Consider the following 27500-nt stretch of genomic DNA (forward strand, 5'->3'; position numbering starts at 1 on the left):
AACAGTCTTCAGGGCTTGAAGCCTTGTTATTAACTGAATGGTGGCCAGCTGTTCCCAGCGCCCCGCTCCCCCTAGTCCACCTGAAGCCTGGAGAACAGACCTTAAATTGCTATGTTTGCCATGAATGGAAAAGATGTGGTCCGGAAGAGATGGGGGAGGGAACAGATGCAGGGTGGGGGGAGAGGTGTGGCTCCCTGGAGAGGAAGTTCTTACCCTCTCAGCTCAGCCACTTCCTCCCCCTGACACTTGGGCCAACAATTCACTGAAGGACAGGACCCTGTACTACTGGCCCCATGCAAAAGCTATAGTGCATAGCATTGAACTTCCAGAGGACCCACGACAGGACAGCAGGGTGTGAATGAGAATATTTAAGGACCCGCCCAGATTGAAGGAAAACAGAAACCTGTCACATAAGAGACCAGCTGGAGAATTACTCTTCAGCTCTTATATTATGACAAAGATATCTAAAGAAATTTTAGGTGAAGGAACGGTTATTTGGTCCACTGTTCCAGAGGGCTGAGAGCGTGATGCCTGGGCTGGCAGCGCTCTAGCAGGACCCTTTTAGTTAATATTACTCCACGGTGGATCCCGTCACGGTGGAAGGCAGGGAGTCCAGGTGGGACAAAGAGAAGTGGAAGGGCCTGGCTCGCTCTCTTTATGACAACTCTCTTACAAGAACTAAACCAGGGGCGGGTAGTAGTGGTACATGCTTTTAATCACAGCACTTGGGAGGCAGAGGCAGGTGGATCTCTGTGAGTTCAAGACCAGCCTGGTCTATAGAGTGAGTCCAGACAAGGCTACACCGAGAAACCTTGTCTCAAAAAGACTAATAGTAACAACAACAACAACCACCAGAGGCTTTCAAGAACTACCTCATTCCCTTCTGAGTGACCTGAAACCTCTTGCTAAGTCCCACCATCATCCTGCCTCCTACTTGGAACAGAGAGAGAGTCCTTGGGGGTCAAATAAAGAACAGGAGTGTCTGTGTGATGAGGCCACTCTGTCCTCACCACTCCTGTCCTGCTTCACCCTCCTAGCTCTCCCTGTACCAGGGCAGCTCCATGATGCCTGCAGGCCTTAGTAAAAATATGCTTGAGCTTGGCCCAGACATAGTCCGTGATGACTGGACTGTGAGACTCAGGACGTCAAAGCCATCCGTCCTTCCTGCTGGCTCTGCATCCCCAGCCCACTTGCTGTCACATCAGCCCTAGGGGAATGGACCTAACTCTTCCAATTTGGAGAAGAAACCAGTTGGGCATGACACCTTCCATGTTAAGAGCATGACAAACTAGACATCTGCAGATCCCTGAGAGTCGGCATCAGGCAGGCGACACAGACCTGAATACAGAAATGTGGGCTGCCATGTCTCCCAGGTCTAGGCTGTCAATCTCCAATGTCTATTCTGCTTATTGAACTTTGTATTTAGTTTTTTTTGTTTTTGTTTTTGTTTGTTGTTGTTGCTTTGTTTCTGTTTTGTGTTTTGTTTTGTTTTGTTTTGTTTGTTTTTGAGACAGAGTTTCTCTGTATAGCCCTGGATGTCCTGGGACTCACTTTGTAGTCCAGGTTGGCCTTGAACTCATAAATTCACCAGCCTCTGCCTCCCAAGTGCTGAGATTAAACTTGTGGGCCACCATTGCCTGGCTAGTTTTTGTTTTTTAATCATCCAGGTAGCATCGTATAGTAAGGCCTTTACATTGAGGAAGTAAAAAAAAAAATGGATGGAAAGGTGAATCCATATAGATCAACATCTCTGAGCTTGACAAACAACACACACACACACACACACACACACACACAAGTGAGCATGTACCTCACTTTGGAGAACAAAGAGAGGAAGGGACTGGTTCAGGGGCACCCATAGCTTGTGAGGCACAGCTAGAACCCAGGGCCCAGGGCTCTGCCACCACCTTCTGCTTCTCTCTTCACGTGGCCCATGCTATATTCACTAATACATAGGTGCATTTCTCTCTTTTCCAGACCTTCTTGCTCCAGCCTCAAAGCAGAACACTTCTTCAAGTGTAGAGGTTCTGGCCTACATCTCTCTCCCTTACTGGTTGCGAGGGAACCAGGAAGTGGTTCACTCAGCCTGTAATCTTTGTCCTAGGTGACAATGTACAGCACGGAGCAAAAAATAGCAGTTTGATTTCCCCCCTCGACAATCCAAGCTGAACTTGAAGTGCTGGCAGTTTAAAATGAACTATACAAATAAGTCTTGTTTTGACTCATCGTCCAGGGGGTGGATAAATATGGAAACCCTCAAGATATAATTTTGCAGTCATTTTTTTTTTTCTTAGCATAACGGCATGCTTTAATGTGCTGAGAAAAAAAAATCTTTTCTGGCTCCAGAGAAATTGCGTTCTCCCAGCTAAGTGCTTCTTCATGCCTTCAGCAAACAGATATTCACACATACATATTCACGAATGTGTGTGCACGTGTGCACGTGAACACACACACACACACACACACACACACACACACACCAGCTCAACCCAGCAGCTGTACATCCTGGGCTGAGTGACAGTCCTCTGCTGAGCTGACAGCTCTTGTTCTGTAAAGTTAGAGATGGATGATCTTAAATTTCAACAAATTTATCTTCCATTCCACTCATATATGGGGAAAGGCAACCGTGGCAATCAAAAGTGTAGAGAGATTTCTCTGTTAGAACGTTCTAGAACAGAGACTTTTCAGAAAGCCTGTTTTAAAGAGCAGTAACTAGCAACTCAGAGAGTGGGAGCTACTAGAGGAGTCATGCAGAGGGAAGGTAGCAGTGCCCAGTCTCCTAAGGACAGATTGTGTGCCTGGCCAGTGAGCTAAGGCCTGTCAAACTGGCCCGTGGGTGGTGCATATTCTGGGATTCACAAGCATTATTAACAGCAGAGGTTAAGATGGACCTGCTCACCCAAGTCTCCCAGGCTTAGCAGAGGTCCAGGTTTAAATTTCAAAAGGAGGTTATGCTGGAGGCATAACCCAGTAGCAAAGTATTAGCCGTGCATGGGAAAGACCCTGTGTTCCATTTTCAGCACCAAAATAATGATAAATTTAAAAGGCAAGTGTTGCCACATCCAATAGGTAATTATGTGTCTCTTTGTACCAAGTAGTACAAGACAGGCAGAAAACCTAGTTAGAAATAAAGAAGGCATAAACCTCAGGCTCAGGAGGTTCAGCAGTCAGGGAGGGTGCCAAGGCAGGACCTCCAAAAGCCTCCACATGACTCTGTGGGTGACAGGGCCAGGGTGACAAAGACTCGTCACAGTTAGCACACCCTCTGGCTTTGTGTAGTCTCATTTATCTCGAAGCTGGGCCTTGTCCTCCATTTTTAGGGCAGCCCACAGAGGGGAAGCTAGCCAGGGTGTTTGTGCAACGGGTGAACAAGCAAAAGATGGCAATGGGATGCAGCTGGGCGCTTGACTATTTTTCTGCGCCTTTCAAACTCTTCCCTTTCTCTGTCTAGGAATGGCTTTCAAGGAAGTTTGCCCTTCTACTCCAGAGCAGTGTGCCATTTGATCTGCAGAGGGCAGATATCAGGCTTGAGACGTGGGCCCCACCCCATCCTACTCAGATGCTCAGTGTCATGGACTTCCCCTTTGCGAGGAAGAACATTGCTGCCATGGCCACTCCATCGACTAATAAAACCGGAGTTGGAGTTCTGTCCTAAGATTCCAGCTCTGATGCTCATATTTTCAGAGTTTCCATGTCAAGAAAATCCCACAGACCTTAGTCATTCCTCACACATACTTCTACAAATATATCTTTTTCGTGTGCTCTAAACGGCAAGTCTTTTCTTTTGGCCCAGTTCCCTGGGTCCTCCTCTCTCCCTCCTTTTATGTGGAAAGCTCTTTGCATAAGTATTCTGTTGCAGGATGGATTGGGGCATTCCCATTAACTAACACTCAGCTAATAGGGATGCCAGCAGTCTGTATTTGCTGTTAACTGGGTTTCTCACTTTGGACTAAGTGAGCGATGGTACAATTTACTTACCTACTACCCATGTGATTTAATTTATTCTGGTGGGTCAGAAGACAGGAGACATCACTGTGAACATAAATTACTCTCTTCCCAGCGGGTGCCATTTTTAGAGTGTTCTATTTAGTAACATTCTGAGGAACAGAGTGCTCCTAGAAATGTGAATCTGGACAAAAAGGTCAGAGGATGAATGATGGACCCGTGTGCTAAGTGGCCTTCATCTTTCTAGCTTTGTGGCCAGATGTTCCACTGTGGCCCTCTGAGCCTGGCGTCCCCATTTAGCAAATGAGAATTACTTTCTCCTACGGAGCTGCAGTAAAAACAAATGTGTGGATTAAGGAAACATGGAGGATTTAATTTCAGAGGTAATTGCATTTAAACTTTAAAACAGGTGTTCTGATCAGAAGGACTTTGGCCATTTGCCTGAGATGCTGAGGCAAAGCAGTTAGACGTTGCCGTAACTTAGGCTTGTAAAGTGTCTACCATTCCACAGCCCCTCTGTTTAGCAAAACATTCAGCTCCAGTGAATAACCATTCGTTACCAAATTATGATTAAAAGCGCCTAATTAAGTATTTCACAAAGTAAAAATAACACCCATCTTAAAGGTGAACGCTACCATACTTACTGTATGGCTGTGAGTTCCAGGACCGTTGTCCTATTGAGTGTATGCATGTAACACCCCTTCCTGCAGATAGGGCAGAGCCCCCAGGATGTGGCTGATATCCTACAGCCACCATAAGAGATTGTCACCTTGCATGAAGTCATCACTTCTGGCCGGGGAAGTAGAGCTGCCACAGCACATAGCTCTTCCTTAAACTGTGCCTTCTTGGGAGTCCCAGTGACATGAGTCCCAGAATGTCTGCCCCCAATTAAGTTTCCAGCAGCCACTTAAGGAGCTCTTTGGCCCAGTCCCATGGCTCAGATTCAGATGTCCCCCGAGGGAGCTCACAGGTCACAGAAGCTCAAGGTAACATTTCTCATCTAAGCAGCCAGCGAGCCCCTCTAGGCTCCGCTGACTGATACCTGAGGTTTGTTCTGGCTTTTTAGACTGGCTCTGGTCACTTAGCAAGGCTCTCAGTGGTACTGAAAGTCATGGGAGGAATGCATGTTCCCTTGTGGTCCAGAGCCCTATTGGTGCCCTGCCAGCTTTTCCTCAGCACAGGTGGGAAATCAATGTCATTTCTACAAGAGCCAAAGAGGGCAGTGAAAGGACCTTTGCATGGATGGGGGCTGAGGGCTGGGGAGAAGCAGAGATGGGCTCCCTCAGGTGACAGGAATCTTATTCTCGGTTGCTGGGCTCTCACTCTCACATGAGCCTGGATCTTTCCAGGCAGCCCTTTGAGCCTACTCTCCGGCTTCATCTAGGGAGGCTTCTCTCAGTGGAGGGATGATCTGTTCTGCAGGAAGCTGTGGGAGACCGAATTCCTGTTCTGCTGCTGGGCAATAAACTTGACAATGAGAAGGAGCGGGAAGTGCCACGGGGCCTGGGAGAGCAACTCGCCAAGGTAAAAAGTCCAAATTCCCCTCTTTCAAGACAGGGTGGGGACCCCCCCCCCCAACATTCAGGAGTAAGCCCAAGAGCCTTGGGGGGAGCTTACAGAAGCCCTGTTGAAGGGAGGCAATTGAGCAGATGAGTGTCTGGGCATCTTGGGTCTGGGGCGTGTACAACTGCACAGAGAGGTGTAGATATGAGACGGGGCTAAGTAGTACCAGGGAGCACCGGGCGAACTGTCTAAAGCCTCTTGTGTGGGAAGCAGGAGAGTTCTCCTCATCCCTCTCTGATACTGGAACCACACTATCTGAATCTCCATTTGATCACCTTTGAGGATGAAAACCTCACCATCCACCAGGCAGCAGTGTGGACCACTCTGCCTCAGAATGTTTTTGAGAGAAGATGGAGCCTCAGCGCTGAGCTCTGAAGAAAAATTCGAGAGGCTTTGGAAAGTCTGAAAAACATCAGCCTCTGGGCCCAAGAGCAGGACCAGCAGGGTCCAGCAGAACCTGGGGGCGGGGCAGACCAGGGGCGGGGCAGACCAGGAGGTGGGGCAGACCAGGAAGTGGGGCAGGCCCGGGGGCGGGGCAGACCAGGAGGTGGGGCAGACCAGGGGGCGGGGCAGATCAGAACAGGATTTAACCTCTCAGAACCGGGAGAGAGTGCAGATGCTAAGAACCAAAGGAGAAGGATGATGAAGGCTTGACTGAGCAGGGTCACCGGGCAGACACGTGCACAATTCTGAAACCCAAATGCTTTGAAGATAGGAGGGTTGTTCATTTTGTTTTTTGCTCTGTCTAGCAGAAAATCTGACTGGAATTGACATGCGGCTATTTATGGGCTTTATTTCACTTCTAGTGAATATCTAAATGTTCCATTGAAGAAATAATATATTTGATTATAGGGTGCTGTCACAGACCTACTGAGGATATTATGCAATATTTAGTATATATGCATATTACCTTCCTAAAATTAAAAACTTTGCATTTCCAATTGCATCTAGATAAAATATTTCAGCTGAAGAATATTTTCATCATCATCGTCATCATCACCACCATGGTCATCATTATCATTGTCCAGTTTTTGCTTATGTTCGCTCTCTTTCATTTTTGATTCTATTGTATTGCAACAAGTTCTCATATATCTCAGGCTGACCTCCAACTCTGATTTTTCTGCTACTTTCAAGTGCTGGGCTCACAGATATGTGCCATCATTCCCTACTTATGAGATGTTGGGGATCATACTCAGGGCTTCATACATACTAGGCAAGGACTCTATCAAATGAATCAGACCCCCAATCCATCTTTTTTTCTTTTCAACTGGTAAAAAGCAGATGTGGAGACAGGCATTGAATGATTCATTCCAAGTATGCCAGTGGTAGAGTGAGCATTTGAAGCTAGGAGGCAAGTCCTATCTTCCAGATCTAGGTTCCGGGCATTTCTTGTTAGACCCCGACCCTTGAAGCAGCTCCTCTTACACCCTCCTTCAGAGTAAAGCACATGGGCTCAGGGGCATCGGCTGGAGCTGGGCCTCTGGGTGTGGATGAAGAGAGCTGGGTTGGAAGCTGCTGTTTTCAAAGCCCCCTGGGCTGCAGTCTCCAGCGTGCACACAGCCAGCCCTGGGTCACCATAGACACCGACTTGCAAAAAACAACCAAACCAGAGCTCGATTCCATTAGCACTGTTGCTGTGAGTAAGCAACTTATTAATGGAGGTGATCAATGGGCCCGGAGTTCTTAGCCAAAAGCTCCCATGTCCCAGCACCACCTCTGCCTCATGAGGGATGAGTTGCCCCATGACCCTATGCTCACAGCTGAGCGGCCAGACTACAGTCTTACTAGATCCCCAAGACATCTGCCCAAGGTCCACAGAAGAGCAATGTCCTGTAACAGCGGCTTTAAGGGGAGCCTTGCTATTTGTTAAATACCAGGCCTGAGCCGACCTGCCACACTGCCTCTCTCTACTCAGTTTCCCTGCCTGGAAAGTGGGAACAGTGCTGCCTACCTTGGCCTTTCTACCTGCTTCAAAGGCTGATGTGAACCTGGAACCATCAAGTGCATCTTTGACCGAGCACAAGACCACACCAGGTGGTTGCAGCTAGTTAGCTTGCCAATAGCTACATAGAGAATTAGCAACCATTAAGGTCCTAAAGGAGGAAGGAACCAGCACGGTCAGGAGAGGAGGTGAAGGCTATAGAGAGAAGCAGGTAGCTCTCTCCTCAGCTTCCCCTGGCTCCCCAGCTCTTCCTGTTTCCCCCACACCCTCTGTGCTCTACGATTCCAGGAGAACAATTTGATCTTCTATGAATGCAGCGCCCGTTCGGGTCACAACACCCAAGAGTCCCTGCTCCACCTGGCCAGGTAGGAAAGTCATTCGATGAGGGAAACATGCTGAGCCCATGTGCAGTCAGCCAGTGATGCCCACCCGCCATTCGGGCCACCTAGGGGCCTCTTGCCTTTCTGAGCACCCTGAGTGCAGAGGCAGAACTAGGACTTTATGGGGAAAACCTTGGGGCCAAAGCCCCAAAACAGTAGTTGGGGGAGGAAAAGCGCCCCTTCCTGTCACCCACTGCAGTCTCCTTCCATCTCAGAGGATGCGCCCTCAAAGTGTCCCGTCAGACGTTGATTTGAGGGAAAAGCTGCAAGGGCAGAGGGTGGATGGATATGAAGGGCTGGGGAGATGAGTGGTTAGGGTGCACGGTGTGAAATTCACAAAAAATTCAATCAGTTTTTAAAAAACTAAAAAGAAAAAGTCCCCCTTAGCACTGGCTGATACCACAGTGGGGTTAGTTGAGGGCTGGCATGGGAACAAGTGGAGTTTATTAATGTGAGCTCTTAGGGTGGGGAGTGAGGAAACAGAGATGAGTGGGGCTGGGTGAGAGAGAAAAGCGCGCAGGGCAGTCCCACAAAGGCGGGAGCAGTGCTGAAGGGACCAGTTACATAGACTCCGTCCCCAAGGGTCTAACCTACCTACACCAAAAATTAGGCAAACCAAACCATACCAGGAGCCTTTTGAGTACTCAAACTTTTGTCCATCCCTCCATCCAACAAGTACTGAATGGTGCCATGTTACACCCAGGACTCATCCCGGGGCATCGGAAAATACTTGACTTTGTCAAGCAATTAAGACTCAAGAACAAGTATTTGTCTATGGGTCCCGTCCAGACCCGTCTCTGCCCATTGACTCACTGACTACGTTGGGGATGTAAGAAAGTCAGTCACGCCTTCCCTGCCAGCTAACTGGCTAACTGGCTGTGAATGTCAAAGGGCACACAGGAGGCAAAAGTGCCTGGGAAGCACAGAGCAGGGACAGAAGCTTTCCTGTCACCTTCTACACTTAACCTGGAGCTGTGGCCGCAGGCACCGTCATTCTGCGGAACTGACAACCAGTCGGGGACATTTGCCGAGCTTCAGACATGTGCTGGTCCCAGTGGTGGCTGCAGAGTCACCAAGATAAAGACACAGTCCCAGTCCTTAAGCAAATGCATGTGACCCTGAAGGGCGGAGTCAGCGAGAGAGGGACCAGAGTGCTGTTAGGCACAGAGATTCACCAAGATGGTCTAGGGCAGCTGCCCAGCAGAGGTGTCTCCAAGATTCCATGGGGACTGAGCTGTCTGTCCTCACAATTAGCCATGCATCTGTGTTGTCAGAGGAAGACGTTAAACACTGGTGCTCAGGGGAGGGCTGCAGGTCCACGGGACAAGCCCCCAGCTTAGCCATTTCTCTGCTGCTGACACCATTTCTTCTTTTCCCCTCATCCCCCACTGTCCAGGTCACTCAAGGAACAAGAGGACACAGTGAGGAAGGACACCATTCAGGTCGGCCCCCCTGCCAAGAAGAAATCCTGTTGTGGCTGACAGTAGCCTCCCACCCCCAGCCAGCTTGCCCATGCCCACGATCACCTTCAGCCAGCAGCCCTTCAAAGCTCCAGGTCATGTGGCTGCTTGAATCAGCACTTGGGCTCTTATGCAGCAACACCCAGCAAGGCCTACTCTGGCTTGCCCTGGTTTAGTGACTTGCCTTCCTCGATGGAAGAAAGCATCTGCAGCCAGGAAGGCTGCTTTTTCTGTATCTTGAAGTCTGCTCCCCCTTCTCTTCTACACCCCAATACCCACTCCTTTCCCCCCCTCCTCCAATGTAGTTTTCTGAAAGAAAGGAGCAGATGGGCTTTTCCAGAAAAGTCACCACGTGCCTTCTCCACCCCCCTTCTCCTCTCTCCATGCCCTCAGGAGTCTCTGCACTGTGGTTGCCATGGCAACTGTGCAGGGGCACCTTGCTGCTTCTTGGAGGCCAAAGAAGTGCCATTTGGGTGATGCTGGGGTGGCCTGTCTTGCTTTGGCCCCTGTTCTCCAGAAACCAGAGAGCTGCTCTCGGCACACAGATTATGGGCCTTGAGAATACTTGAGTGTCTGCCCCAGCTCCCAGGGTTCTCTCTGCTTCTCCTTGAGACCCTGAAGATCACAAGCTTCACCAGCCTCTCCCAGCTAACACTGCACTCACTGGATCTGCGTCTGTGGGTCTCTGCAGTGTGCTTCCTAATGACCCTGCAGCCCTGGCTCCTGGTGAACCGTGGATGGCAGCTCCATGCCTGGAGTTACACTGCACACATACTTTCTACTTAACTTTGAAAAAGAAAACTAAAAGGGGAAGCCATGTATGGCTGAAGACAGTGGCCATTTCTGAAGGGTTTAAGTAAGATGTATGCTGCACAGAAATACCATTTTCTGAGGGTTTCTCCAAATACCTCTTTGGAAAGTCACATCTGATTATCGACAGGATAGATTGACAGGTGGGTGTGTGGAGGGGAGTGGCGTCCAACACTAGGTCTGTAATTATTGACTTCATTTATTTCATTTTCTTTACCCCAAGAGATTATACTGATTTTTAAATTGTAGCTGTGATAGCGACATTTTATGGGTGCTTGAGAAGTGAATTGCCTCTAGCTGCTGACTTCAGCAGAGGGCACTAGGCTTCGGGGGATGACCTGAACCCTGCAAGCATCCATTCCATGCTTCTGGTCATCCCTAAATGTCTGGAAAATACATCCGTGTCCTAGATGGAAGGTACGATAGAAAGATCACAAAGGGCAAGTTCACAAGTGATTGGCATTCTGCTGACACTGTCTTCGCTTCTTCAGCACAAGAGCCAGGTACCAGCCTGAGGGAAGGTGGGTGGCCCACACCCAACAAGCGGGGCTCTCTAAGAGGGTAGACCATTAAGGGCAAGCTCCACATAGCCAGATAAGCAAGGAGAAAGAGTGAGCTAGAGTTCCTAGGCATGTTGTACAGGCTCTTCCCCAGACCCCTCAAAGAACAAGAGCTCCACAGTCATCAGGCACATGCCTAACTACTTCTGGAAGGCTTTTCTCTTTTTCTGATGCAACATTTGCAGGGACCAAAGAGCCAGTGGCAAATGCTTAACAGAACCCAGACCCAAGTGCCTTGAGAAGATCTGTGATGGCCACAGGTTGGCTTCCACCCCAGACCTCTGCCCCGTTAATTAAAGGTGGAGTGGGTTGTTGGATGGTTGGCAGCTCTCTGCCTGGATACACAGGATGACTTCTGATGACTCAGATGGTATAGTCATTTTCTTTCACTGGCTAGCCCCAGACCTCAGGCTCAGATCTTTCCCTAGGGGAAAGGCAATGGAGGCTAGTTATATTTGTGGGTTGGAGCGGGCAGAAGGGGCAAGGAGTGGTGCTCATGTTGTGTGTGTGTGTGTGTGTGTGTGTGTGTGTGTGTGTGTGTGTGTGTGTGTGTGTGTGTGTGTGTGTGTAGGGTGCAAGGTAGGGCAGCCATGAACAGTGTGGCCCAGCTCCTCTGTTTCTGACCAAACGGAGATGGAAATGCAATACATAGAGCAAGCAGACTGCCGGGATCCTCTGGGCCCCCAGATGCCTTAATGCCCAGCACGATGTCCAAACTAAGGTTACTGATAAATAAAGTGCCTTGAAGGGTTTAGGGAAGAGAGGGAGGACACCGGTACCAAGCCTTTGGACATGTGACAAGTTCCATGATTCTTTAGAGGCCTAGAAGTAGAAGGAGCAGGGACAGGGAGTTCTCAGGGACAGAGAGGCCTTGGTTGTTCCTTTCTTTAGCTCCACTACAACAGAAAGAGAAGAATATGGGCTTCGGTGGGCCTCTGAGGAGTCCCTTGTGCCCCGCTCTCAGCTTCCCCTCCCTGCCTCTTTTAAAGATACTGTGTGGATCTGAGCCACTCTCATGGGTTATCCCCCTGGCCCAGAGGCTGGCAGGGTGCTCAGAAGAACCTCTGTCTCCATGCCATTTGTACCTCTGCCGATCAGCCACCTTTCTTGTTCATCTATCATAGACTGAAAGTTTCAATGTCTTCCTCACATGGAGCTCAAGAGTTTCATGCAATGGCCATGAAGAACTCAGCACAGTACCCAGCACTTCACAGGCCTTTGGTACCAGGGCCTGGTTTAATTGGTGACATGGAGTCATAGCCCAACCCACTTTCCAGTCATCTGCCTGGGATGGGCTCTTACTGGAATCGGTTCATTTGGACATCTCTCCACTTAGCCCATTGGCTGGATTCTGAGTCAGAACTGACTTTGCTCTTGACCTTGCTGTCATTTGTCCCCATGGACTCCTAGGGTTCCTGGGTTTCCTGACAGGGCCTGTGTCCCAGCAGTGACCCTTGCTGATCCCAGGCCCCAGTCTCTACCTCTCCTCCTCTGTCATTCTCCAGGATTGGGGCAGCAGCTGTGACCTGGTGCCAGCCCATGGCTCTTTAGTTATGAGTGACCTTGGCTCGGGACAGTTCCACAGGTCCCTCACTCTCTTGCTCTTAGCTGACCCATGATGCTTTGTATCTGCTGCCACCCACAACCCTAGGTTGTCAAGTCAGGAAATCCTACACCAAACCAGTATCCCAGGTGTTTCATTCCTGCTTAGGGTTTGATTTCTTCAGCCTCGCTGGGGTATTTCATGTTCCCCTGTGACATGTTCTCTCCCCTTCTTTAGTCTCGGTCCTATTCTTCACCTAATTCTGGGCTCCCCAGTCTCCTCAGGAGACCCTCTAATTGTTATGTATGAACTTTGCGAAATGGCTCAACTGTCTCTACAGTGAGCAGTGCTCCAAAGCTCTTAAACCAGTCTGTCTAAGGTGCTAACCACAGCAGCAGCTCCAGGGCTCTCCCTTGCTTTAACAAAGAACTCTAAGGGAAGGAGTGCTTCCGGTCAAACAAATGAGTTACGAGTAGTAGAATTTTAAGCTCCTACTGGGTAGGGATATGGGGTCAAATATTTGAGACCAAGCATCCTTTACCCTTGCTACTCTCAGAGATCTGTTTGCTTCGTGTATTGAGGGCTCCACTGCTAGGTTCAAATATATTCAAACCATGACATCTTCAGGATACAGCGGCATCCTTCGTAACAGTAACAAACATTTGTCTTCAAGTCTATTTCGTGGTCCCTCTTTTATTTGCAGTTTACATGGTGTATATTTTTCTTTCACCTTCCAATCTCTATATCTCTAAAGTGAGTCTCTGGTACACTCCATATAGTTGGCACACTTTTTAAAATCCATTTTCCAGTATCTTTTAATTGGAATTTTGTTATTGTTGTTGTTTTTGTTTTTCAAGGCAGGGTTTCTCTATGTAGCCCTGGCTGTCCTGGAACTCACTCTGTAGACCAGGCTGGCCTCGAACTCAGAAATCCGCCTGCTTCTGCCTTCCAAGTTCTGGGATTAAAGCTGTGCGCCACCACCGCCCGGCGAGACTTTCACGATTTTCTGCTCCTCAATAAGGAAGCACTCTCTCTCTCTTTTTTTTTTTAAAGATTTACTTATTTTTTATTATATGTAAGTACACTGTAGCTGTCTTCAGACACTCCTGAAAAGGGAGTCAGGTCTCATTACAGATGGTGTGAGCCACCATGTGGGTGCTGGGATTTGAACTCAGGACCTTCGGAAGAGCAGTCGGTGCTCTTAACCGCTGAGCCATCTCTCCAGCCCTTAATTGGAAATTTTTGTTTGCACTTATTAAGAAAAGATTATGTTTGCCGCTTTATTGTTTCCTTCTTATATGTAATATATTATATATTCTATTCCTTTGTTTTCCATCACTACCTTCTTTCCTATTAAATAGGCATTTCTGGCTCGTCATTTAATTATCTTTCCTGCTTGATATTAAAAATATATCTTTTTGGTACTTGCAGTGAGGGTTACCATGAACATTTCAATTTCTAATAGAATGTTTAGATCAAGAATAACTTAATTTTAATAAGACATGAAACTCTGATTCTTTATACTTCGATTCTCATCATCTTTATGTATGTATGTATATTTGTATGTATGTATATATATAAAAAATCAACAGTTGTATCTTCATATATCCTGAACCTCTCATGTACATTTATAATTATAGTTTTATGCATTCACCTTATAGGTTGACCTTTAAAGGGAGTTATAAGTGGTCAAAATGCAGAGAATAAATGTCAGTGGAATGCTCATCTATAATTAGGATGTTTATATCTCACCCCACCCACCCCAAACTCCGGGACTGTCACAGAAGAGAGGATGATAAGATTGTAAGAGGCAGAGGTTGAGGAGGGCTGGGCCAAAACAGCATCTTCTGAATCCCCATGAACTCACAGCTGCTGCGGTTGTACAAGACCTGCACAAGATCAAGCCAGTCAGCATCCCAGCATAGACCTAGATGTGCTCATGAACCCCTGCCCTCAGCCGAGGAACTACTGATGGCTTCTAGGGAGGGAGGGTCAGTTTTCTTTAAGGATGTGGGGGTCAACCATACTGCAGTGGATGGCCCTATGTTCATGAATACATGGGCAGCACTAATTGATCTCAGTTATTAGAAACCCGAGAGAGACAAGAAGTTGGGAGAGAATATTGAGAATGGGGAGTGGGTGTGGAAGGAGTTGGGAGAAAAATGGGGGTGAATATGATCAGAAGTATATGTATATATGAAATTATCAAAGAATTAATAAAATATTTATTTTAAAAGAGTTATGATTAAAATACATTTATATTCTCTTTCATATCTAAGTGTATAATTCTGCAGTATGTTTTATTCCTTAATGGTTATTCATGTTATCCGGTTCTCTCATGGTCTCCTGCAGGACTCCCTTTAGTGCTTCTCAGAAAGACATTCCTACCAGAATGAAACTCTTTCAGTTTCTGTTGATCTGGAAATATCTTAGTTTTCCCTTAGTTTGGAAGTATCGTTTTTGGGGATAGAGAATTTTGAGTTGACTTCCTGTTCTCTGTCAGCACTGTGGCTATGCCATCCCACTGCCTCTGGCTCCTGTGAGTTTTGGTATGAAATTAGCTGTTAAGGATCCTTTGTGTGAGGTGTCTCTTTCCTCTTTGTGCTTTCAAAGTGCTTTGTCTTTTATGGTTGGATTTACATGTCCAACTATGGGCTTCTTTCAGTATATCCTGCCTACACACAGTTGAGCTTCTTGGATGATTGACTAAGTTGATAGTTTTCATAAGTTTGAGAAGGTTTCTGCCATTACTTCTTCATATGCCTTCTCTGCTTCCGAACTTCCATTAAGCTTCTGAACATTCCATTATCAAATTGGTATTCTTGATAGTTCCATAAGTCTTTGAAGTCCCATTGATTTCTCTTCACCCCACTTGTGTGTGTGTGTGTGTGTGTGTGTGTGTGTGTTCCTTAGTCTGGAGAACCCCAATTGGCCTGTCTTCAAAATCACCAGTTCCTTCTTTTGCCTGATCAAACACAGATTGCAGGTACATTTTTAGGATCATTATTGTACTTTATGGCCCCAGAACATCCATGTCATTCCCTTTAGGATCCCTCTATCTTGGTTGATTTCCTTTACTTGGAAAGATATGACTCATCCTTTCTTCTAGTTCTTCAGGCATGGCTTCCCCCCAGGTCATTTGGGCAAATTTAAAATGGCTTACATTTAGATTGGCAAGATGGCTTAGTGGGACAAAGCACCTGCTACAAAAGCCTAATGACCCTAGCTCAAGCCCAGAAATCCATGGTGGAAGGAGAGACCAGGCTCCTGGAAGTTATCTTCTGACTTCCATACTTGTGCGTGGCAATTGTGCACTCTAACTACACACATACACAAACACACATACATACACACACATACACACACACACCACTGATGATAATAATAATGTATAAATATTGTTTAAAAATAGCTTAGATTTAAAGTCTCAAATCTTCCCTGTGTGGAAATAAAGCCTCTCTTTCCCTCATAGTGCATAGGGGACAGCAGGGATCTGCTCTCCCTGTCAGCTCCCCTTCCTTCCCTCATAGTGCATACAGGACAGTAGGGATCTGCTCTCCTTGTCAGCTCCTCCCTGGAATCTCTCCTCCCTTCTTCCTTGAACAAGCAAAGATAGCATTTAGACATTTGATACTCTGCCCTCCAACTGAGTCCCAGAAGCTCTTGGTGAGATGAGCTCCCCAAGGAAGTATTCAGTCCCTTGGGTAGGAGAAGGGATGCTGGTGGCTTCATATCTCCATATGCATCAGAGACCATGCCAAACTCTGCTGGGAGAGGACAAGTGTGGGAAGGTTGAAAATCAGGTCTAAAGTTTGAAAAATAAAAGGTAGTTTTCTGCAAAACAGTGAAAGTAGAGTCTACAAGCAGGAGTCTAATTGCTAGGTGGCTGCTGGTTGGGATCAAACCCCCTATTTGGCTTCCAGGTCTGCTCCTGTCCCTTGGAACATGATACCTCTCCTCTCTTCATGCCCAGCCAGGATCCCCAGCATTTGACTCTCATCAATTAGCCCATCCCTTCCTTATGATGGATGTGAGGATGCAAGAGCTGTCGGAATCTCCAGCACCCCTACCTTGCTACCTCTGTTGGTGTTTCTATTAGAGGACATATTCATTACCCATAACAGCCACAATAAAGAACCTTCCACATGATTCATTTGGGCCAATTTAATCAAAATGTCCTACTTAGGAGAACATTGCTGAGAATGTTGGGATTTGGGGAAACCATATGGCATTTGGCAGAGGACCTGAAATCAATGTGGAAACTGGAGAGTACAGGTGAGGTGGGGCCATTTATCATCCTTGCTGAATCAGGTCCAATAGCCGACCCTTGTTCCTAGCTGGGACTTCATCAAGGCTATGGCTCAGATCCAAAAGGGTTATGTGCAGGCACTTGTCATAGTACCAGGAAGCTCCTCTCCCTACAAATGAGGACTCTGAGGACCAGTGAGACCTGTATCATCATGATGAATTATGGCTGGGTCCATCTGACCTATAAAAACTACAACTCATAAAAAACTCTGCACTACTAAGCAAAAATACCTGAAGACTACAGACAAGGCAATAGGATGAAGCAAGAATTGAAATACATGGGTATGAGATTCAGAATGCTATGGGCTTCATCACGGATTTTGGAAACGTAGCTATGGGAACATGAGTCATTACGCAGGTACACTAGGCCAAGGAGATTGTTGGGTTGTGTGTCAATGCTACCTTCATGGGCTCTCTAGCCCCTCTGTTATGACGCCAGTCAAATGGCTAGCTGCTGTGTGTGGTGCTCATTCACACACCGAGCACAAGTCTAGAGTGACAGACATGGGACTGAGATCCCAAGGGCAGGTCCATCCAGTTTTACAGTCTCAGTTTGATCTACGTGAGCTTTTGAGAGCGAAGCATCCTTTCTTTAGGATAAGCCCCATTCCTGGGAGTGCTGCTGTGCTGGAGGCCCAGGTCCTTCAGGCTGGGCAACTCGGTGTGGGCAGACTCAGCTGGTTCAAATGAGGTACTCCTTCTGGCTTTAAAATGACATGCTGGGGAGCATTCCAGCTGCTGGGAGGTGATTGCCTTTCAGACAGTGTGATGCCCATCAGAACACTCCAGCTCATTCCCCGCAGCCGCCCCAGCTGCTGGTGACAATCCATTACCCCTGGGCAGCCCAACAGCTCAATTGACTTGGGCTCAATGCCCTGTGCATAGCAGATGCTTCCCTGCCCAGCTCTCCTTTGTCCTCCTAGTGTGAACCCAGTCCTTTCTACCCCCACTGCGCTCATCCTGAAAGCTTCCTCCGGATCCCAAAGGCTTGCTCAGAAGAAGGCCCCCCATGTACACATTATGTGACCTCTCTTACCCACTGTGGGCAAGGAGGAAAGGCAGGTGAGGAGTGAGGGAGAAAGTCCAGTCAACTGAATGGCTGCAAGCATGTTGTAGCTATTACATTATGAGTGGCCAGAGCATGGCAGGATAGAGAGTGGGGAAAACAAACTTGTAGATGCCGAAGAGAAGTGTGAGGGGGTCACAGGTAAAAGTGCCTCCCATTACTTCTTGAAGAATCAATTAAATCACGTTTCTTCAAGCTCTGAACTTTTATCTAAGCACGCTGTGTTTCTTTCTGCTATTCTTTGAAGCTATCCAGGCCTGGCATCATAAATTACAAGGTGTCCCCAGCAGCGTTCTGGTGTCCTTCAGCGTTGTATTTATCAGGATGGGGTACAAAATAGATTCCGGGTGGGCAGATGGACCAGAGAATACTTCAGCCAGCCTACTCCAAAATGACCTGACTTTATACACATGGCTTATAGAACACTTTCACCCTGAGGGCAAGAGAAAGTTCTAGAAATGGAGAATGGGAATAGCTCCATGGGATATCTCAAAGGTATTGAATTATACATTTTAAAAATGGTTTAAACTCTAAATTTTATACCCATTTTCATCACAATTTAAGAAAGACCATTTTTAGAAACATTTGTCTGTACATGAAGAAAGGATCGATTTTCTCCCATGTTTAAGTGAAGCCCAAGGGTACTTATAGTTGGTCTTGGGGTACACGAGGGGCTCAGGGAGTGCGGAGGAATACAAGCACTTTCTGCCCTAGGAGCTCTAAAACATACAAGGGGAAAGAAATCCCTAAAGCCCACAAGGAACGTGCCACGCACAGACCACTATCACACCCACAGTCTTCCAACACCTGGCATCTTCACGCCTCCCTGAACCCTGCAGAGGAAAGCCCTTGGGGGTCCAGGCGTGTGTGCTAGCCATGCACAGGCTTCTCATTGTGCATTTGCCTCCGACATTTTAGGGAGAGTTCCCCAACAGGCGTGTCTATGGGCCCCTGTACCCTGTATGCCAAGAGGAGTATCTATGGGCCTCTGTACCCTGTATGCCAACAGGAGTGTCTATGGGCCTCTGTACCCTGTATGCCAACAGGAGTGTCTATGGGCCCCTGTACCCTGTATGCCAACAATCGTGTCTATGGGCCCCAGAGTAGATACAAGAGAGTGTATTGGGTAAGAGTTCAACAGACAACTGAAGGGAGTCTTCTTGCTCCTCAAAGTCTACTGCATCACCCACAGCAGGGATGCACTCAGAAGCACCCAGGAATGCATGAGCTTTAAAGAGACTTGCACTGAAACCATTGCTGGCAATAAAAGGCTGGAGAGGAAGAGGGAAGCTCATACTCCAGAGGCACAGACAGGCTTTGGCATTAAGCTTGCTCTGAGCAGCTCCAGAGGTTGAGTTAGAGCCAGGAAACAGAGCATACGGCTGAAATCTCTCCCAGGGGAATGGACCTCACGGAGCACTGTATCACCAATGGAGTAAGTGCTCCTGGCCCTCTGCTCCTAGGAATAGCAGCAATGGGAAGGATGAATCCCAAGGCTCTCACCCCTGCTCTACCCATCCTGACGCCTGATGAAGGGAAAGGCTGCACCCGCTTCCCTATCACCCTGGTCCTCTCCTTCCATCCTCTGTCCCCTCCTTCCTGTGGATCCCATCTTGCAGAGGGAAGCACCTGGCCTGAGTGTCCCCCCAGAGAGCTCTACAGCTTCCCTGATGTGGGCAGAGGTGCTTAATGCCCCGCCAGGGCCCTGCCAGCCTCTCTATTGTAGCAAGTGGAATTACCAGCTTCACACCATGGGTCTATTTAAATCAGCCTTTCACATCTGATGGATTTAAAAATATGCTAGAAGTTGGCATCTTGCATGCAGAAACACACACACACACACACACACACACAAAACAATAACAACAAAAAACAGATGAGGTCTCTCTCCTTCCTCTTTGCCCTCCCATCCAGTACCTTTTCCCTTCTCTGGCTTACAACATCCCAAAGCAGTTTCCATTCCTGAGATCTATGACCCTGCTTTTCTGCTCATCCCTCTCCTCTCAGGCACAGAAAATCTATTCCTGGGGGCTGGTCTCTGTTCAGTTCCATGAGAACCCCAGAGAGAGAGCTAGGGTCTGACTGGTAGCTACTACCCAACAGGGGGCACTGGAGTCTCTCACTACTGTTATATTGAAGTGAAGACCCAGACGGCCTGCCCTCACGGGTTCCTTCAGGTCATGGGGACTGTGACCATATCCTGAGCAGGAAGAGGGATTTCCCCAGGCTGCTATGTCGGTGAGTAGTAGCTGGTTCTGGTCCACTGCCCTTGCAGTCCTCAGTCTTCCAGAGTCTTCACTTGGTGTTCCAGCAAAGACCCCAGGCCACTCACAGCCTTAGCCCTGCTATCTCTTGTAAGGCTTGTCCTTTATTGGAGTTCTGTAGCCCACAGCAGTGTTATTACCTCTCTTGCCTCGGCTGGGAACCCGTCTAGGACTGTGACTCGCTTTCCTCAGCCTAACCGAGTTTTCTCTTGCTGTAATTTAAACCATATACCCGCTGAACCTGAGTATCATCTATTTGAGGCTTGATAAGTGACTCCATTTCATATCTTCTGTCTGTGATGGCCACCAGGGACCTAGCTAGTGCATCTGACATTGAAATCGGGAATGTGTCATCTGGACAGAGCACTACTGCCCCCCAGTCAGCCTTCACTGTGCTGCCCCACGGCCCAGCCCTACCACATCCAGCCCACCCTGTGCCCCTTGCCTACCTAGCCCAGGCTATGGTCCCTAGCTCTGCTTCTTAACCTTGGGTGTGTGCTCTAGTCATCTGGGAATTTAACTAGCTTAGTTTCATGCTACTTCTGATAGCTTTACTTAATTAAAAGAATCAGTCCTTGTCACTCCCCACAACTAGAGATTTTGATTTAATTAGATGTTGGAGGAAGCCCAGCATGGTAGCGGCATTCCTATAATCCTAACTTCCAGGAGGCTGAGGCAGGAGGTTTAAAAGCTCAATTGCATCTGAGGTTGCAGAGCTAGAATCTGCCTCAAAAGCAGCAAACCTACAACCTCGGGCTATGTATCCTGTCATAGGCCTGTGATCCTAGCCACGTAGGCAGGAGGATTACAAGTTTAAGATATTCTTAGGCTACAAAGTAAATTCAGGGTCAGCCTGGACAATGTAGTGATACTCTGTCCCAGATTTTAAATATTTAAGAATGAGAGAATAATAGCACAGTGATAGAGGGTTTGCCTCCATGTCTAAAATCCCCGGTTCCATCTTCCAGGAGGATGCAAAAGTAAAGAAATACAGCTCAAAGAGAGTTATCGAGCAACCTTAGAATTCATAGCAACAATAACAGAATCGATTAGGAGAAAATGAAAGATCTCAAAAGTGTATGGATGTCTCTTTGACCTTGGGTCTGCTCTTTGATGTCAACAGCCCTTGTCCAGCCAGGTCTGGACCAATAGGTCTCTATTCTTTATGAGAGCATTGGTGACTTCTCTGTGAAATACAGCAGGTTAGTACAGTAGATGCCTAACAGGGTCCTCAGCCTCCCCACACCTGCCATGCCCACTCCATAGCCAAGCCTGAGGGCAGTCCATTATGACTGCCCACATACAGGACTGGGTGCTCAGTGCCTATTCTGAGCCTTGGGTGTGTCACACACTTTGAAGAACCACCTGCTGCCTCCCCTTCTCATCACGAGGTGATGTCAGGCCTCAGGCCTCCAGACAAACTAAATTCTGTATCTTTTCTCACCCAAGGGGTCACAGGTCAGTTTCCTGCATACAGGTGAATGATCAAAGCTGGCCGTGGTTTGTGCACTGAGCAGGTGACAGAAAGCCCAGGTGCATACCAAACTGCAGATTATAGGGCATTGCCACAACATCCTGTGGAAACTGGGGTCTTGGGGGAAGACAGCCTTTCCTCAAAGGGAGGCTGATGAGTCTCATGTTGGTCCTCTGTTTCGCCATGTGCACTCCACATTTAGACCCATCCTGCATGGACCAAGAGTCCCTCACTCTGCCTCCCCTTACCCTGGGTATCTCCCCAGTCTTTTGCCCTCACAAAGCCCTTGAAGCCATATCACAGGGGACCATCTCAATGGAAACTCTTGGCAGGGTGACACATGAGTGAGCTTCTAATCAGATAGGCAACAGGAGCACACACAAATTAACTCCCCACAGAAGAGTCACCCGGCGCTGCCAGCCAGCAGCCAGCATCCTTAATTCCATTTCCTTTTGGTTATTAAAATGATTTTCCCCCAGATAGCCTATCTCCATGGAGTCCAGACTAATAAGCAGAAACCAAGGCCAGAAGACTCGCCTGCTGACCCACCTCCATTTCCTGTAGCTATGCATCAAAGTGCCTCAGGATGCCCTCCAGCTGCCCTGGAAGAAGCTTCTTTCACTCTTTGAATCTTTATTTATCACCCATTTCCAGGAGGAGGAGAAGGAGCAGGAAGAGGAGGAACAGGAGGAGGAAGATTCCAACATCCATTGTACTCCCTCAAAGTAGGAGCCAGACCCTTCTTGGAAAGGCCTGGGTACACTGTCACAAAATAAAAACAGCAGAATCAGAAAGATTTCTCCATCTAGGTAGGGACCTGGAGATCACTCCAGGTTAACACCATCTTCACAAATGAGTAAAAGAGGCTGAGGTGGTGAGTGAATAACTCAAGGTCACACAGTGGGTTCCCAAGGAGAATAAGAGCTACGGACTCAGTGGCACAGGCGTCAAGGGGACACTACATCTTCTTCTGGTTATTCGACAAAATATGAATGAACCAGGGTCTGTCTTCAATACTAAAAGGCACTGAAATGAGACAGTCTGAAATGAGTCAAACATAAAATCATTCTAGTGAGACAACACAGGACATGAGGGGACCAACAAATGCGATTCCTGGACTCAAACAGTGTATGGCTTAGAGGAGCAACCTGTAGCAAGAGAGTAGCCACCTCATGGATTGCTTAGCTTTACATTCAGTCCTCTCCCCTTCCACTATGGGATGGACAAAAGGGTCACCACCAGTTTCCAATAAAGAAAACAGAAGCAGAGAGAGGCTGCAAGGCTTGCTAGTGGTTACACAACCTTTAGTGGGAGAGTGGAGATTCGAACTATGTCTTCTCAATCTATGTTCCTAACTACCCCTGTGTCCCTTATTCTGAGCTATCCAAGGTGTGCCAGCAAACCTGCCTAGTACCTGGTGGTACTGAGTACTAGGTGCCTCTCATCCCAGCCCTGAGCTGTGTTGGCTGACCTAACCTTCCCACAAGTCTGGGCCTGATCTGAACTTATACCGGGTCCCAATCCAGGCATCCTTGAAGCCACCTTCAGAATTGTTTCCAGGTGGCGGAGGGCCACATGCCTTCTAGCTTTGCCCACTGCAAGCCAGCCTTTTGACCCACTAGTAAGAGGATCTATCCTGGGGCCATCTGCTCCTCCTCTTTCACTGGGAGAGCCCTTGAGCATCTATCTGTACTGTCTCACCTGAATCTTTCAGTTCCAGTAACAGGGAGGGTTCCAGTTTATATGCAGCTGTTGTGAGCCACTTATCACACAGGGAGCATCACTGTTCCCTCTCCTCATACTCGATCACTTGACACTGGAACAACCCCAGGATAAAAGGGTTATTATCATTCCCATTTAACAGGGCAAGAACCTATATAGGAGCAGACACAAAAAGCCAAGTAACATGCTGTAGGTCTCACCGCTGTGCGCTGGAGGAACAAGGCTTAACCCCAGGATTGTTTATCTCCAAGGCTGGCAAAAGTTCAAGCCATCATCCATGACTGTGAAGCCGAGCTGTGACTCTGTGAAACCTGTGCTTTGGCTTCAAGCACAATGCGCTCTCCAGTTGAGCTAACCAACCGTGGCCAGAAAGCAATTGTCACCATATCAGAAACCCATTATGACCCATGGAGCCTCTGAAAGATGCTTCAAGAAAACATTCTGTTGGTTAAAGGTGATGCCAAGCATTAGGCCTCTTTGGAAAGAGCTGCCTGGGTCTTGACAGCCAGGTAGTCCCCGGATGGAGATCCAGCCTTGTACAGACCCATCTGACCGACCTTCGTCTGCCTCCCACATAGACAGGGCCTCTGAGCCAAGGGGAAGCTGTCCTTGAGAGGAGAACAGAGTAACATGACACTAGGAAGGAAAAAGCAAGTGAAGTCACACAAATTGGCCCATCACAGATTGCCTCTCTGCAACCAGGCAATCTTAAGATGAATCTATTGCAAGCCATTTTCAACCCCAGCAGCCCCTAGGCAGCCTGGTTTGCCACCCTCCACTGAGCCCTAGAACTCTCCCAGCTGCTTGGCGCTTCCTTTCTGGGAGTTCATTTTCTTAAGCCGGCAATGGGTTAAGTCTATCACCAATTTCCAGGGGAAACGGCTGCAATTTGAGCTCATTAGATGGAGTACATGTACGGCATGCAAATCCTTTGCTGTCACATTCCTGATTAAAATCCTTCAGTGTCTTCCTGTTGCCTAAGGAAAAGGTGTCCTTGACATGGTTTGCAAAGCCCTTGACCTTGGAGCTGAGACTCCTTCGCTCACCTCTCTTAGCTCTTCTTCTGCTGGTGCCTGTATGAGTCATTCCCAACATACTAAGCCTCAGCAGAGCCTCGGCAATGCTATTTGCAGTGGATCTTTCCTCCACCTCCCCTCCCCCACTTTTACCCTCCTCTCTGTTCCCCACTTTTTTGAGTCTCAGATTAAAGCCGTGCCCTCAGGAATGCTCTCCTGATCTTACCCTGGGACTCACAGCTTCATACTTGCTCTGCCTTTGTACTTTCTCTTTCATGATTTTGATTGGATCATTCATGTTTCATGTCTGTTTCCCAGACATGGGGAATCCCAGGAGGCCAAACGGCTTCCTGGTTTGTCCAAAGCTATATCCCCTGCACAGTATATAGTTTATGAAGACACAGCCCAAGAAAGAGGATGCTGGGAGACATCCTTCAATCATCTGGAGTCCAACAGGGACTGAAAACAAACCATGGGGTTCAAGATAGAATAGTACCACATGCTATACCTGAGAGCATTGCCCTACACCCCTGGGACAGGCAGCAAGGTACCTCCCTCCTGCCTTCAACTAGATCTATGCTTCGTGGTGACCCTACTCCCAAGCCATCATGTTTTATGAGCAGTAGTGTGGAGGATTGGATCTGGAGAATCCTTTCCCAAAGCCTGTGTGTTGAAAACTTGGTCTCCAGCCTGTGTTGCTGTTGGAGTAGCAGAACCTTTAGGTGTGGGCTATAATGGATTGCTGGGGGCATGGCTATAGGATAACATTGGGGCCCAAGCCTCTTCTTTTCTCTCTGGCTGTCTCCTAGCCACCACAGGCAAGCAGCCTGTTCTGCCTATACTTTTCACCTTAGCATCCTGTTCCACGGCAGGCCCAGAGACAATAGGACCAAGTAACCATGAGCCAAGACCTCAGAAGCCAGGAGCCCGAATAACCTTTTCTCTTATTAAGTTGACTGTCTCAGGTATTTTGTCACTGTGTCAGTTATTTATCATAGCTAATATCCATGCCAATCTCCAGGCCTTGATGGGCTTTTTTTGTTTTGTTTTGTTTTGTTTTGTTTTGTTTTCTGTACACATGCTCTCGGGAGACTCACTCCATCTTTCTCCGGCCTCTCTGGTCTTCCCCAGAGTCGCTATGGTTCTGGTCTTCCAGTTCTTCTGACACATAATGCCATGTAGATGTGCCCTTGTCACATTACCACAATTTATGGCAGTTGGAAATGAACTGGTTTTTTCCTACTAAAACTGGGCAAAGGTGTCTTACAGGGTTAGTGAGATCAATCAGCATGAAGTTCTCACCCTAGTTCCTTCCCTGCTCCAACCACTGGCTTCCAGAATGAACTGCTGAGCCACTAACCCTGAGCATCAAAAAGCACAAGTAGCCTGTATGTACAAACTCAATGCATTATTAACTGAAAGTAAATGCGCCTAGGGGAAGAATTCCCCTGGGAAGAGCTGCCTGCTCTGAATTCCAATGCCTAATGGTGTTTCAACACTCCTGCTTTTCACTGGAAGGCTCTACCCTGGCACTCTAAACGACTGGGCCCCGCCCCAGTGTTACAGTAGGTTCTGTGAAACTGGAAGTGGGCAAGGAGCCTGGTGGCAGGTCAGCCCAGTCCACAGTGTCTGAGGAGGAGAACAGAGGCAGACACATGACTGCGGTTCTTTCTTTGTTAAAGGAAAGACATAAAAGTCTGTGGATGCCAATCAGCCATCACGTGCAAGAGGCTGGGAAATGGGTTTGAAGGATGCCGCAAGCCTGCGTACTAATGAAGCAAAGCCACAAAGCAGGCCACTTCTGCTCAGGGCTCTGGTTGACTCCATAATGCTGCCCCCAAACTCAGGGCCAAGGAAGCAGGCCTGGGACCTCAACTGTTACTGACTGAAGCTCTGTCGGCAGTGCCTGCTGCCCTTACGGACCTTATGAGCCAAGATCTCAGTGCAAGCTGTATCTTGGCAGTAGAATGTTGCACATGCGTGTGTCATCTCTGTCAGGACAGTGGGGATGCCTGGAGTCTCCTTTGCCTTCGAAGCTCCCAGAATGTTCTATATTATTTCATGTCATCCTTGGCCATCTCCTTTGTCAATGGTAAAGCTATATAGCACGGTGGTTCTCAACTTGAGGGTTGTGACCTCTTTGAGGAGGGTCAAATGACCCCTTCCCAGGAGTCACCTAAGACCTTGTATTAGAAAACAAGATCTTTACATTAGAACTCATAACAGTAGCAAAATGACAGTTAGGAAGTAGCAACAAAAATGGCTTTTATGGTTGTGGAGAGGTCATCCCAGTATGGGGAGCTGTATTAAAGGGTCACAGCCTTATGGAGGTTGAGAACTGCAGCTCTAGCGTCTCGAGGGTGAATGGTTACTTTCTAGAGGCCACATCACCAGCCAGCATCAGTGCAGGGATTTTTCTGGGTCCTCTCCCTCATGTCTTGAGGAGGGGGTACCTATCAACAAATGGCTGCCATTAGAAAAAGGGGAACACAGAGGTCTGAGTCACCAGCACACAGGAAGGATTCTCTGCCCCGTTGGCTCTGCTCGTCCTGGGGCCGAGGTGCTGGTACGTGTTTGATAAAGTTGCTTTTGCAGATGTTTTGAGAAGAATGGCCCACTGCTGGTGTACAGAATCATTGTGGGTCTCGAAAGGATGGGCTGGGGCATGGGCTTTATGGATCATGGGTGCAATCTGACTGAGCATGGTTCCTCTGTTTCCAAAGTCCCTCTGAGTGAGAGGAGCTAAATCTCGTGGTCAGTCTTCACTTGTCAACCTGACTGGGTTTAGAATCAGCCACGGGAACATACCTCTATCCTGTCCTTAAGGATTTTTCCAGAAAGACTTAACTGAGGCAAGGAGGGCCGCCCTCAGGGTCACAGAACCATCTCCTGGGCTGGATTTCTGGGCTGAATAAAGGTGAAAGGCAAACTGAGTGTCAGCGTTCATCCACCCCGGGTTTGACTGTGGATGCAATGTGCCCAGCCACCTCGTATCTGCCACACTGTCCCTCCGCCATAATGAACTGTTCACACCCCTGAGACTGTGTCTCCCCTACCACAATGAGCTATACATTAGAAATAAATGGCAGCCAGCAGAAACCCTTCCTTAAGCTGCCTGTGCCCCAAGTGCTTTGTCACAGCAGTGAGAAACATAACTAAGCGAGTGTGTCTCATATCTGTCCTGCCCAGGGACTGAGACATGAGTACACTCTCAGGGAGGGTGCACAGACCTAGGGGATGCGGCTAAGCCCGAATGAAGGAAAGCCAAGTGACCTTATTTCTTGGGAACTGGGCAAGAGCAAATCAAATCTACCAGAGACTAAGAGAGTGAGGGAGTTCCATCAAATGCCTGGGGACTCAGGGATTCAAAGTACCCCGCTTGTCCCATTAAGTAGCTAACAAATATTTCTTGGAAAATCCTTTGATTAGTGAATACATTATGTCGGA

The 27500-nt window shown here is 48.0% G+C and overlaps 1 protein-coding gene across 6 annotated transcripts in view; it reads left to right on the forward strand.

Annotated features, from left to right (window-relative positions):
• Cracr2a (calcium release activated channel regulator 2A) overlaps positions 1–10072 on the forward strand; it is a 94269-nt gene extending 84197 nt beyond the window's left edge. For 3 of the 6 annotated variants that reach the window (XM_031383527.1, XM_031383526.1, XM_031383528.1), the window contains exons 16-17: positions 5368–5469; positions 9227–10072. In XM_031383527.1, coding sequence (XP_031239387.1) covers positions 5368–5469; positions 9227–9466 — 342 coding nt within the window. In that variant the 3' untranslated portion in view covers positions 9467–10072. Of the gene's footprint in view, positions 1–3451; positions 3769–4192; positions 4272–5367; positions 5470–7738; positions 7816–9226 lie in introns of those variants that run through there. The other 3 variants (XM_031383529.1, XM_031383531.1, XM_031383530.1) reach the window with 3 other exon arrangements.
• The last annotated feature ends 17428 nt before the right edge of the window (positions 10073–27500 follow it).

The sequence above is a fragment of the Mastomys coucha genome, unplaced genomic scaffold (assembly GCF_008632895.1).
Source record: "Mastomys coucha isolate ucsf_1 unplaced genomic scaffold, UCSF_Mcou_1 pScaffold20, whole genome shotgun sequence".
Taxonomy (NCBI): Eukaryota; Metazoa; Chordata; class Mammalia; order Rodentia; family Muridae; genus Mastomys; species Mastomys coucha.